Source organism: Rhinolophus hipposideros (genome assembly GCF_964194185.1).
Source record: "Rhinolophus hipposideros genome assembly, chromosome: 25".
Classification (NCBI taxonomy): Eukaryota; Metazoa; Chordata; class Mammalia; order Chiroptera; family Rhinolophidae; genus Rhinolophus; species Rhinolophus hipposideros.
The window spans coordinates 7,698,548-7,711,622 of NC_138071.1; the positions used below are offsets into that span (position 1 = coordinate 7,698,548).

The window sequence follows — 13,075 nt, forward strand, 5'->3', positions numbered from 1 at the left end:
AGTAAAATGTGCAGTTTTCTGTCAATGTTGGACAGTATGTGTGCAAAGCACAGGACACATTTTCCCACAGAGATGTCTCAGGTCCTGCACAGCGGTGGATGGTGGCAGCCTGGTCGGGGAGCTTGGACCTGAGGAATTATTTGGGTCATGGATACCGAGAGAGAGATAATACAGGATATTGTCCACTCACTCTTTATGAAAATAACATTAAGTCATTCCATTTCTTAACATGCATATATGCTAGTAAGATGAGTGGTAAGCGCAAAGATTTAAAGAAATAGAATCATCTAGACATAAGTTAGCCCTCTGTTATTAAATGTATTGTCTTTACTCTGCCTTGGTTTATGCACCTAAGCTTTGAGGAAGGTTGTTATTTCTTCTTAAGAACTGTCTCAAGGCTTTTCCCCACCTGCATTACTAAGAAAGGTTTCAATGAGTTCCACAATACTGTTTTCTCAAAAATGTCTTTCTAAACTTTCTCATATCAGCAAGAAGCTATTTTAATATTTCTTTGCAAGGCTTGACTTGATCTCCTACTATAGTTTACCCTTATCACTTCTTGGATTTAACTCAGGACACTTTCCAAAAATGGAGACACGAGCTGTTTCTTTAAGTGCTTTAGCATCTCAGCCAAGCCAAACAGTTAATAGGTCCATAAAAGCATATAGTGTGGTATGCCCAGAGTAGGCACTCACTGAATGTTAGTTGAACCAAATCAGTGTTATGGCTGATTTCTACCAGAATTTAGTTCAAGTGTTCAAACATCTTTTTTCTCTTGGTGTATTTCAACAGCAAGAACATGTACACATTTCTACACATAGATGAAAGGTTTCTTTACAGTGTTAAGTTTTGTATCTCTGTTTATATACTCATTAGAAGTCAGCTAGAGAAGCAGGAAGCCACGAATCCATCTGGTATCCACAGTTGCATTTTGTATTCAAAAGTAGATCCATTACTTTAGATGATCATCGAATTTATTTATGACGCTTCTATTCCAGGGAAACCCTGCCTAAGGATAAGTATTTTGAGACAAAATAAAATATTCTGTAGCTGCTTTGATTATTTTTTTTTGAAGTGCTGGTAGTAGCTGTGTAACGATAATTCATGCCTATTTAATACTGCAGGAGGGTACATGACGCATCCTCTGTAAGGACACAGACGTGTGGAACAAAATGGGATCATGTTATAAAAACTGCTCCACCCAATGCCCTGCCGTAATTTCATCTCAAGGGATCCAGATAATCCAAGAAAATTTCTTTATAAGTATTTTAAAACTTGGCAGTAGAGATTCTATGCTTTTTCACAAACAAAACCCCTAACTTCTTTTAGGAAATCTTTACTATCTTACGCTATTTTAATGATCAGAGAATTTTCTCTCGTATAGTAATGTCCATCACCTAATACTTCAGGATATCCCATAGAAAAGTCTTCATCTCGGTAAAACTAGGTTGAGTTTTTTCAGAACTTACAAGCAATGGGGTTGCAATATCCATTCATCCACTTGTGTGATACCCACTGTCGTGAATTCCCTTTTTAGACATTAGCATGCCGTAAGCTGTTTTGCACTTAAGGTGAATATTGAGAAATGGATTATTTATTATAGAGAGGATGAAATTGGCTCAAGATGAAATTGGCAGTGGTGACCCTCTAACGTGTGTGACTAAAATGACACAGGCATATTCATCAGAGTTTGCTAGTCCTCTGCTGGGTACACGGTGCCTAGAGTTGTTCGATTGATGTGTAAAGTTCTGTGATGACAGTTAATGGTACATCTCTGTACCTCTGTTTTTTCTTTTGTTTTCTTTTTTTTAGGATCTTTGGAATTAGATACTCCTTCACAGCCAGTGAACAATCACCACGCTCATTCACATACTCCCGTGGAAAGTAAGTTTGGTTTAGTGCAGGTAAAATTTTAAATACAGTTAAAAACTCATTAGGTTGCATGTATCTTCAATTATTTTATTAGATTTGCCCAACCAATTGAGAAACAAATATCTTTTCCTTTTTTTTTTTTTTTTTTTTTTTTTATTTTGAGAGAGACATACTTTTTATTGCCTTTATTGACAGACTTCCCTTCTTCATTTGGGAAAAGCATATTTGATTTGGGAACAGGAGTCTGTTTCCCTCGAATTCATAGAGTAAGAACATATGTTATTAATAGCAGCATATACTTCCCATATCCAGACACCTGGTTTTCTCTAGAGAGTGTTAACTGAGCCAAACAATAAAGTACTTGATTGTGCCCACTTGGTCTTTTTCCTTCTTTTCTCTCCAGTGCTTCGCCTACTGTTTGGCATATAATAAAGTTTCAAATGGTTAGTGAGTTAGTCACACAATGAATGGATAGTCAGATGGCTAGCTGGCTTCTTGACTATCTGTATATTTTTTTGACAAATCAATTTGACATGAAAGAAAGGTTGATTGAAAACTTATCTTAATTGTAGATAATGTTTTCAAAACAGAATTTTTCTCATGTTACCTATAGAAACCATGGTACACCATGGATTATCTTCAGGACTTTGCTGCTCAAGTTTTTTTTAAATGTGTGAGCAGTCTGCTCTTAATAAAACATGACAGAAAGGTCTGTCTCCCAAGAGAACATAATGTTCTGTATTTCATGAGGAACTTAGGTCATAACTACCAATTTATAACTAATAGAAGTATTATGCCTTATCCATAGTTCTTTAAAGTTTAAAAACACATGGATTCTTTATTTATATTTAGAAAGGAAATATAATCCAACTTCTCACCATACGACAACAGATCATATTCCTGAAAAGAAGTTTAAATCTGAAGCTCTTCTATCTACCCTAACATCGGATGCCTCTAAGGAAAATACACTAGGTAATATTATCTTAAATATAATTGGTTGCTTGTTTTTGTTCATGTTAAGGGAAAATGAAAGCATTGATAAATCATACTTTACCTGGTTCAAATCTATAGAGGAAAAAGAAGAAAAATGAAAAATGTGAATGAATATTTCATAGTGACATGAAAATTTTAAATTTATTGATTATATCTATGCTGAGAAATAATGTATTTTAAACTAACTGACGTTATGTTCTCTCTAATATTTTTATTTCTTATTTAATTCTATGCAGGTTGTCGAAATAATAATTCAACAGCCTCTTCCAACAGTGCTTACAGTGTGAATTCCTCCCAGCCTCTGGCATCCTATAATATTGGTTCCCTATCCTCAGGAACTGGGGCAGGGGCAATTACCATGGCAGCAGCCCAAGCAGTTCAAGCTACAGCTCAGGTAAAGAGGGAAAGGTTTGCAAACAGAATGTTCCGTGTGGTCTGAGTCATTGGCAGGCTCTAGAGTAGAAACAACTAGACGTGAACAAAAAGAGTTCTCTCAATTATGTAGTTTCGTGTTTAAATCTTAGTTTTATGATATATGACGTTTTATTTAATGAAACGAGTATGCAGAAATTACCTGATTGACAATGAAAAGAGAAAAGCAGGTTCATACAATCTCACGCAGGTTCCTTGTCGCAGTGATTGCCCATGACGCTGTGTGTTTGACGGCGGCCCACGGCACCTGCTAGGACAGCAAGGCATTCTCTCTGCCAGTTCCGGGCTTTCTTTGTAGCCTCAGAGCTTAGGTGGCCTCAAATTTATTCACTTCCGTACAGTTTGTGTCTACTCCAGATTTAATTACCTATCCTGTAGTTACTTTATAAGTGTGTAAAAACTGATTTAAATTTTTACATAAAATAGCTTAAATTACGGTGAAGAAAATAATGATGTAAATCAAATAAAGGAATATGGGTTAAATCAAAGTAATGTTATAACTAGTAAGATTTGAAAAAGAAAATCTGTGTATTTACATACATTAATATTATCAATAAATGTCTATTTAAGATGAAAGAAGGACGCAGAACATCAAGTTTAAAAGCCAGTTATGAAGCATTTAAAAATAATGACTTTCAGCTGGGAAAAGAGTTTTCCATGCCCAGGGAGGCGGCTGGCTATTCGTCATCTTCAGCTCTCATGACCACACTAACACAGAATGCCAGTTCAGCAGCAGCGGACTCACGGAGTGGGAGAAAGAGCAAGTGAGTTGCATTGTTTCGGTAGCCCGGTCCCTTGACTAGGTGTGCAGTCCCCTTGTCACCCAGCTGCCTTCCAGCTGTTAAACAGAGCCACCCTGTGATGGATCAGGATAAACTTGGCAGAGGTGGGAGACATGACATTTTTACATTCACACTGCCATCCTTGGAAGGGTAGAGTCTTTAAAAAGTGTTGAGTCTTTAATTTTTCTAGAGTCTAAATTGGGTTTGTTAATAAATGACTTCTATTTATACTTTTGTTCATTAGGATAAACCATTTTATGAAACTTTCTTCGTTTATAACCCCTTATTTTGTCATGTGTTTCAAGGTAAATTAATGCATAAGATTCCAATACTAACTTAGGAATTTTAAGAAATAATCTTCTTCACTTTGATTAAGAACAGGGTATCATAATTCTTGGCCTTATGTCCTCAAAATTGAAATTATGAAACTATCTAGGTTTTTTACATCACACTCTTAGGGGGATTGTATCAACTTTAAATATGAAAACTTAACAGTGTTTGGCACCATCTGTCCTAATTACCTGCATATACTTGGTGTTCATACGTAGTGAAAGTTCAGATGCTAGGCCTAAATAATTAGTTACCTGATAATTGTATTATAGGTTTTTTAATGTATTATATTTTTGTGAGTAAATCCCTAAAAGTGATCAATGCAAAATTAACACAAAACTGCTAAGTATCTTAAAAATTAATTCATCTCAATGACCCAAATTTACTATAACTACAGGTGATAAATTTCTGTATTTTTAAAATTCAGTTAGCATTCAGATAATGCTAAGTTACTTGTGAATTTTAAAACTTTTTGTTTCCTGTCCTACACAAGTAAATATTCACACATCGGTGGATAGTTATTTTCCCCAAATGGTTTTGTGTATGTATTTGTATTTTAGATTTTTGTAAAAATAGAATATTTGTTGTAAATACAAAAAATTGAAGAGTATTCAATTTGCATAAAAATACAATACAAAGAATGTCTGTTAGGTAGCCATAACTAATATTGATCCTTAAAGGTATTACCTACAGTTTAAGTCGATGGTAAATTATTTTAAAAACATTGAAATATTTTGAAAGAATTTCCTTTTGAATACTGTTATTCTTCAGGAAACAAAAATCTTTTTTTTTTTTTTTTTTGTTTTTTAGAGTTTTTATTTAATGTTTTTGCTGCACTGATAACTTTTTTAAAATAATGTAGAAGTTTTGAATAATATTTGTGGTTAAACTTCATTTTAACGTTTTCTTTTTTTTTTTTTTTTAATTAATTTTATTGGGGTGACAATTGTTAGTAAATTTACATAGATTTCAGGTGTACAATTCTGTATTACATCGTCTATAAATCCCATTGTGTGTTCACCACCCAGAGTCAGTTCTCCTTCCATCACCATATATTTGATCCCCTTTACCCTCATCACGCACCCCCCACCCCCTTACCCTCTGGTAACCACTAAATTATTGTCTGTGTCTATGAGTTTTTAGGAAACAAAAATCTTAAGCAAAATAAACCGTTATGAAAAATGTTGCTCTTTTTTGTTCTAAATAATTGTGCTTTAAATTTGATTATCAGGCTAATTTAGTCTTAAACGTCAGTTTATGTATTTGATGTCATTTCATTACACATTTGCTTAGGAGTTATTCTCAGAGACATTCTGGAAGCTGAGCATGTAAAACTGATACAATTTTTTCAGAAACAACAATAAGTCTTCCAGCCAGCAGTCGTCGTCTTCCTCGTCCTCCTCTTCCTTGTCATCATGTTCTTCGTCGTCAGCGGTCGTCCAGGAAATCGCTCAACAGACAACAGCAGTGCCAGAATCTGACTCCAACAGTCAGGTCGATTGGACATATGACCCCAATGAACCACGGTACTGCATTTGTAATCAGGTAAGTGTCTGGTGTATGTCTATAAAAGCATAATCTGAATAACCTAGGAAAAAGAGAATGATTTTGTTCCTTTAAGTGAGGACTACTTTTGCTCCACTCAAAATACCCTTGCTTTTTGGTATATATTTTTCCTCCTTATGAAAATTAGCATATTTGTTGTAAATACAAAGAGTATAAAGAAACATGTACTCGTAAGTAACCGATGATTAAACATTTTGCTCTACCACTACTATTTACGTAGATGTAGTCTTCTCTGCTCAGGCTCCTGTAACAAAATGCCGCAGACTGGGTGGTTTAAAGAACAAATGTATTTTTTCACAGTGCTGGAGGCTGCGTAGTCCAAGATTAAGGTGCTGACTGATTCCACTCCTGGATTAAAAAAAGGAAATTCTGTAATTACGTTGGCACTAAAAATAGGGTACCTAAAAAAGAACAAAATCAGTTTCACCCAGGATTTCTCCTCCATAACACTAAAAACTGGATGTTGATGAAATATGTATATAGAGCTTTGAGAGAGAAATCTGAGTGTGCCCCAGAAATTGTTCCTCAGAGAGGTTGTTGTTCACGTGCACAGAATCCTATGCTGATCTCCTCACTCCTGTAGAGAATCAGAAAGTACACCATCTAGTTACCCCTGTTTGAAAAATATTGAGTCCATTGAGGACTTCGGTGAATTCAGCAATTAGGAAATTGTGCTCTAAAGTGCTGGCAATGAACAACAGAAAGAAAAGTGATAAAGGATTGGTGATAGACAAGGAGTTTAGAAGTTTCGATGAAATGGACTGCTAAAATACAAATGACCTAACATGATCCAAGAAAAAGTAAAAATCTTAAGGAGATAGATAACCAAGAAAGAAACTTAAAATCTTTACAAAAGGAACCACCCACAAAGGTGAGTTCCATGTTGAGGTGATTTACAGAGCAAGTTCTTCCCAGACTTTCAAGGAACACATAATGTCTCTGTATCTCTCCCCCTGTGCCCTCATCTCCCCAAACAAGTGTTTTACAAAAAGTCTATAAACTGTTTAAATCTGTATACCCTGCTTAATACAATTGTATAGTCAGTGTATTTCTCTCCGTTTTCGAACAGTATCTTAAACAGTTAATTTGGATTTAGATTCTTGTTACATAGTCATAATAAAAATATTAATTTTTTTTAAACTAGGTATCCTATGGTGAGATGGTGGGCTGTGATAACCAAGATGTAAGTATTAAATTTTTCTATTTCAGAATGAAAAAAAATCACATATTATTGTTACTGGAATATTTTGATTGACTGTGTTTCTTCGTGTAGAAAACAGTTTGCAGTTAGGTTAATGATGTCATATTAATGCTAGAATATTAATGCTCCAAAATAGGATAAAATCCCTTAATATGTTCCCTATTTTAACTTGTAAGCTAATATTATAATTTTACATGCACGTTATATGTCTCGAAGGTGTTACGTTGTATGAAAATTAGAAACACCCTCCTCCCGCTTTGCTAAAGTTCACCAGACTCCAGTTCATTTATCACAGTGAAGAATTGAACTTGGAAACAGTACATTCTTTCAAGAAGCATGATGCTTGGGTAAAAGGGTAGGAATGTTGAGGATCTAGCATAAGATTGTTTTGCTCCCCTTAGTATAGTGTTTCCTATTGTACCCTGCAGGTGTCAGCTGATAAGAGCTTCTTCGAATATAAGAAAATAATAGTAAAGGAGGTTTGAAAGAAAGGAACTCCTATTTCTTTTTAGGAAGCCAATTTTGGTTAGAGATAAATTTTTATTAAATACAGAGAATATTTTTGTCTCATCATTTTCACTCCCTCCTTTCATACAGCTCAACCCTCTTTTGTCCGTCTTTTACTCTAGCAGGGTAACAGAATTCTGAATTCTATAGAAATACCACCCAGTGATGTAGGAATGCTAAGGTTAATAGTAAGACTTTTAAATTTTTAAACAGTCTGCAGATTGAGCAGGGTTGGCTTGGTTCATTAAAACGTGTGCTTTCCCTGACCTGACAGAGTCCCAACAACACGTTCACATAGATAAAGAAAGACCCTCCTTCCACTTCCCTCTTTAGAATTAACTTGTGGGCTGTTTGTAATTATTGCAAAGCAGTATTGCCAAGGCATTTCAAGAACACTGCTGTAAACTGTCTTCTGGGCAGTTCGTGAAAACTACAAATAAGATTTCTGTGACTACCCCATCATTCTCTAATCCCTCTTATTCCCAGTTACACTTTCTGAATGCTAAGATTTTTCTGTGGAAGTGTAGAACTGCCTAATACGTTGCAGAGTGGAAAACTTTTCCTCTACATACCTAGGCATAGATACATCCAGAAAGGAAACCCAGGACATCCCTTTATGTCTTTAATTACAATTAGCTTATTCCACTCTATGGGGAGAGCTAATAAGGCTGAATATTAAATGAAATCTTGAAATACATTTACCTTCTACATAAGAGATCCATCTCACTTCTTGTCTTTGAAAGTTGGTATCAACTTACTCTCCAAATTAACGAAAGTTATTAGTGAATTTTAGTTTATTATTTAGGATTATCGGAATAGATTACACAAACCTGAGTTAACAAAGAGGCATAATTTTTCTGTGTTTCCATTTCCTCATCTTGGAAGTTTATCAGTTGGACCATATGATTTGTCGTCAGCTTCTAGATCTAAAAATTCTGTTTCCATGAATCTAATTAATATTCAATCTACTGGGCATCTTTTAATATATACTCCCTAATCTTTAGAGGTAGTAAAAACGACTTCTTTGCGATTTTATTCTCTAGTGTCCTATAGAATGGTTCCATTATGGATGTGTTGGATTGACAGAAGCACCCAAAGGAAAATGGTACTGCCCACAATGCACTGCAGCAATGAAGAGAAGAGGCAGTCGGCACAAATAAAGGTGGTCATTTCATTTGAGGAAGAAAAAAATTTCAACTAAACATTTTATATAGGACTTTAAAAACGAAGAAAAGAGAAAGAGGAAACAATGCATTTATTTCCAGGCAACCACTGAAAGGATTTACATAGACAATCCTGTAAGATCTTGAACTTGAATTTTATGGGTTGTATTTTAATAATGTAAGTAAATTATTTATGCACTTCTGGTGTGCTATGAATATTATTCCAGTTAGCCTTGGATTATTTCAGTGGCCAACATATGCAGACATTTGTACTCCTTCACCATTTTCTCAAAGTAATGGGCATTCTATAATTTAGACTTCAGAGAATTCCAACGATGAAGATTTTAAGAAAAGTATTTTATATTCAACAGGTATGTTCTGCTGCATGTACTGTACTCCAGAGCTGTTACGTAACACTGTATATAAATGGTTGCAAAAAAAAAAAAAAGTCAGTGCTTCTAAAAAGAATTTAAGATAATGGTTTTTCAAATACCTTTATAATAAGCTTTGTTTCTTTGTGAAACTATATTCAGCAGGCTGAAGGAAATGGTTCATGTGATAAAGTGGGCTGGTGTCCTCTAGAGTACCTCGGTACATAAACAGAAATTCCTGTAGGTAAAAACTAATCTGTGCCATTAGTCTTTATATGTTTCTGCATCCAGACTGAGTGCAGTTCATGAGGGCGGGAGTGGGAGGGGCCGAAGGGGAAAGGGTGTTAAAGTGATACATTTTTATACGAAATGTGTTTATTTTTTTGTGCGAGTAATCCTTAAAATTGGAATTGTATTAGGTGTTAAAATAAAGTTTTTAAAAAATTACTTGTATTTATACTTTACACACTTAATAATGAAAATTTCTTAATTCCAATTAACTTCCATTTTTCATAACCTAAAAAGGACAGAGGCCCAGAACACAGAAGGCTGTGTAATCTGTAATTTCTTTAATAATGCTTGGAATTTGTGATGTAAAAATAAGGGAAAGACATTTTTAATGTAAATTTAAAATGCAAATGTATTTTTCTAAAACATCTCTCTGACGTTCCTTCAGTAGGAGGGATATGAAAGAAGTCTAATTACAGCAAATAAAATGAAAATAATGGTTATAGATGTTTTGACTTGAGGCAGTGTGGCCAGTTTTAAGTAAAGAGACCCCCTGGATTGGAACTTAAAAGCCTGTTCTGTTTTTGATTTGACCACATCCTGGTGTGACAGTTCTTTTAGAATTTGAATCACTCAAATTTTGAATCACTCTGGGCCTCGCTACACCAGAGTGATGCTGGCTGCAGAAGTCTGTAAAGCACTCCTAAGGTTTTAGTCTATAGGTGCTACTTAAATTATAAATTTTGCGTAGTGGAGGTTTTATTTAAGGTATACGATCGAGTGGTCAGTAGAAAAATCCTTAAAGCTTTTAAAATACTTGTTATATATTTCTTTTATATCGAAACTTACTCAGTCCATTAGATTTCTGCTTTAATCAAAACCACTGATGAGCCTCTTAGAACTTATTCAGAAAACTGTAAAATCTATGCAATGCTACCCGAAAGGTATGGGTTAGATAGGGGATTTCAGAGGTCTCCTCCAGCTTTGCCATTCCACAATTCTGAGCTGCTGCAGTCTGATTTTTATAACTGGACTACCCATGAAACTAAGTTAGGTTCATTTGTGGGTACTTATGATATCCTAGTGTCATGATCTCATGATACGCAATCTTTTCATAGAGATTTTATAAGCCTTTCAAAATTAATATATACCGTAGTATTCAGTTAGCTTATTAGCATGTTGCCTGGAGATGCTTAGTAGTATTGTTTAATGTTCTAATTAAATATAATGCTTCTTTTCAGATTTATTTGTATTATAGAAATTGGTCACAGGAAAAAGCCTTACATACAGCCTTATTTTAAGAGAAAGATCCTTGTCAGAATCAGGAGCATCCGTATTTCCAGCTGCTGTAGCCCCTCTCAGTGTGTGAATTCCATTACTTACCAAATAACTCAGAAAACATTTTGACAAATTTTGAACTCAAACCTTGACTATTTTATGAAGTGTGTATAAAGAAGTAAACCAAAATTTTTTGCAATTATTTAGTAATGGGTGGAACCTGTTAATATCTTCTATAGCCAGACATGGAACTACCTCATCAAAAAATAAAATATGAGGCCAATATTCTTTGTGACATATACACCAAGACGTATAATGAGTATTTGGGGGTATTATACAGTACACATTCAAAATCTTTGTTGTACGAAACTTGTGTAACAATTGGTGGCACAAAACAGTCCAAATGTGGGTTCACAATTTATAGGTGGTGAAAATCGAGGCCTTACTGCTGTGGAGTGTATATTAAAATGTTCGTGGTGACACACTTGAAGCAATAAATGGCTTAATTAAATGCCTAAATAAAGCTGAGTGTTTGAAAAACATACAATCATTCTTTTTAAGGGCAGTTAATTTTTTTTGCTCTTCTTTAAAGCCAAGTCCACATATTTTAGATTTTTAACAACCTTCGGTTTGTGCAACATGGGTGCCCTTTTTCTTAGACTTCAAAAGTGGTCTTCTTGACCTAATTATTTCAGTACTAGAAACATAAATGTCTAATATGCTTGGGTTTGAAGGGGAGGAGATACTCTTTGAATGTGTAGACATTGCTGTGTTTTCCCTCAACTCTCACATGTTTAAAAAGAAATCTTTCAACAGACTGGTTTTAAGAGAAAAGGTATCCTTAAACATGTTTACTTATCATTTTATGGTTTTACAAAGATTAAGCACGTGTGTGTGTGTGTGTGTGTGTGTGTGTGTGTGAGAGAGAGAGAGAGAGAGAGAAAGAGAGAGAGAGAGAGAAGTGGGGTGGACAGACATGTTAACAAACAATTGCTGTATTTTGAGAAATGCTGTAATACCGGTAGGTGAGGGTACAAAGCATCCTGGGAACACTGCAAGACTTACCATGGGTTTCATTTGAACTGATTCCTAAAGACAGATGAAGGAGGGAAGGTTTTCAGGTGAAAAGACTGTTCAAGAGCTACATACATTCGGAACTTAAAAGTAGCCTGGGATGAGTGGACTTGGGGTGAGAGAAGTGGTGTCAGAACAAAGCCAGAAAGCTGAGCCAGATTGTTCATGAAGGATGTTTTACATTGTGACAAGGAATTGTTTGTTAACAGGAGTAGTGGTGACATTTACTTATTATCAGTTGAATACGTTATGATTATTTTAACAGTTTAATGAAATCATAGCACTTCTATTAAGATTATAAACTAGGGATGACAAACTTAATTAGGCTGTGACTTGGCATTGCTAAAATTCTACATTTAAGATGAATCTTTTCTCCCAATTTTTAAAACTGCAAATTAGAATTGCTAGTCAAAATTTTTTGATTTCCTTACTTAGAAGACAAAATCTAAATTACTCAAACAGATTGTAATTCTTGATTCAGGATCAGCATATGCATGATTTGGTTCTGCTACAGAGAAGTAAGTTAAAGTTTACAGTGATTTAAAGATAAACTGACTTTAGGGATTTTTGTTTTGTTTTAATTGAGGTTTGACACAAGAAGTGTACTCCCTTCTGTCCATTTACATTTTAAGGTAGTAAGTCATGTATACCTTGTAAGTCAGTATCTTAACTAACAAATTATTAGAGACTTCAGCATATTAAAATGTTTATTTGAAAGGAATTTAATAATTTTGTAATAAATTCTTCAGAGCCATATGATTCAGTTTTTGGTTTATCCAGAGCCACGTTTTACTTTCTCCACTGCTAGCAAAGGAGACATTATAATTCATTGTTGCTTGTGAAAAATTCAGAAGCCAGTGTGGGAAGTGAGGATGGGGATGGTGTATGTGTGTGTGCCTGTTGCTTATTCCCCATTTCTGCTTGCCTATGTTAATGAATAAGATAGTTTTTCTTAGGAAAGTGTATAATTGCAAGTCTCCAACAATGAACTAATTTAAAACCTTCACAAGTTTAACAGTAGGTGAAAGTAATAGTCATATTAAATTCTTTTTGCATAGTTAAATCAACTCCAGTAGAGGGACCCTACTTGTTGATATGTTAAAATAAGAACGATTGTAATAGGTACTAAGTTACTTTAAAAAGCTGTTTAGATCAAATGCAATACATGGGGCCAGCCAGAAATATGTGTAACTGAATATAAATAGGAGTCAGTTAATTCGAATGATTTTACTAATGTAACTAGCTAGTAGAAAGTTTTACTATGACCTCCCCAGTATG

The 13,075-nt window shown here is 34.7% G+C and overlaps 1 protein-coding gene across 1 annotated transcript in view; it reads left to right on the forward strand.

The window, feature by feature from the left end:
• The window catches only part of ING3 (inhibitor of growth family member 3), a 28,568-nt gene extending 17,310 nt beyond the window's left edge, over window positions 1-11,258 (forward strand). Inside the window, exons 7-13 of the mRNA XM_081038122.1 lie at window positions 1,813-1,884; window positions 2,725-2,844; window positions 3,102-3,259; window positions 3,868-4,061; window positions 5,762-5,954; window positions 7,120-7,158; window positions 8,727-11,258. Coding sequence (XP_080894248.1) covers window positions 1,813-1,884; window positions 2,725-2,844; window positions 3,102-3,259; window positions 3,868-4,061; window positions 5,762-5,954; window positions 7,120-7,158; window positions 8,727-8,843 — 893 coding nt within the window. The 3' untranslated portion in view covers window positions 8,844-11,258. The remainder of the gene's footprint in view (window positions 1-1,812; window positions 1,885-2,724; window positions 2,845-3,101; window positions 3,260-3,867; window positions 4,062-5,761; window positions 5,955-7,119; window positions 7,159-8,726) is intronic.
• The last annotated feature ends 1,817 nt before the right edge of the window (window positions 11,259-13,075 follow it).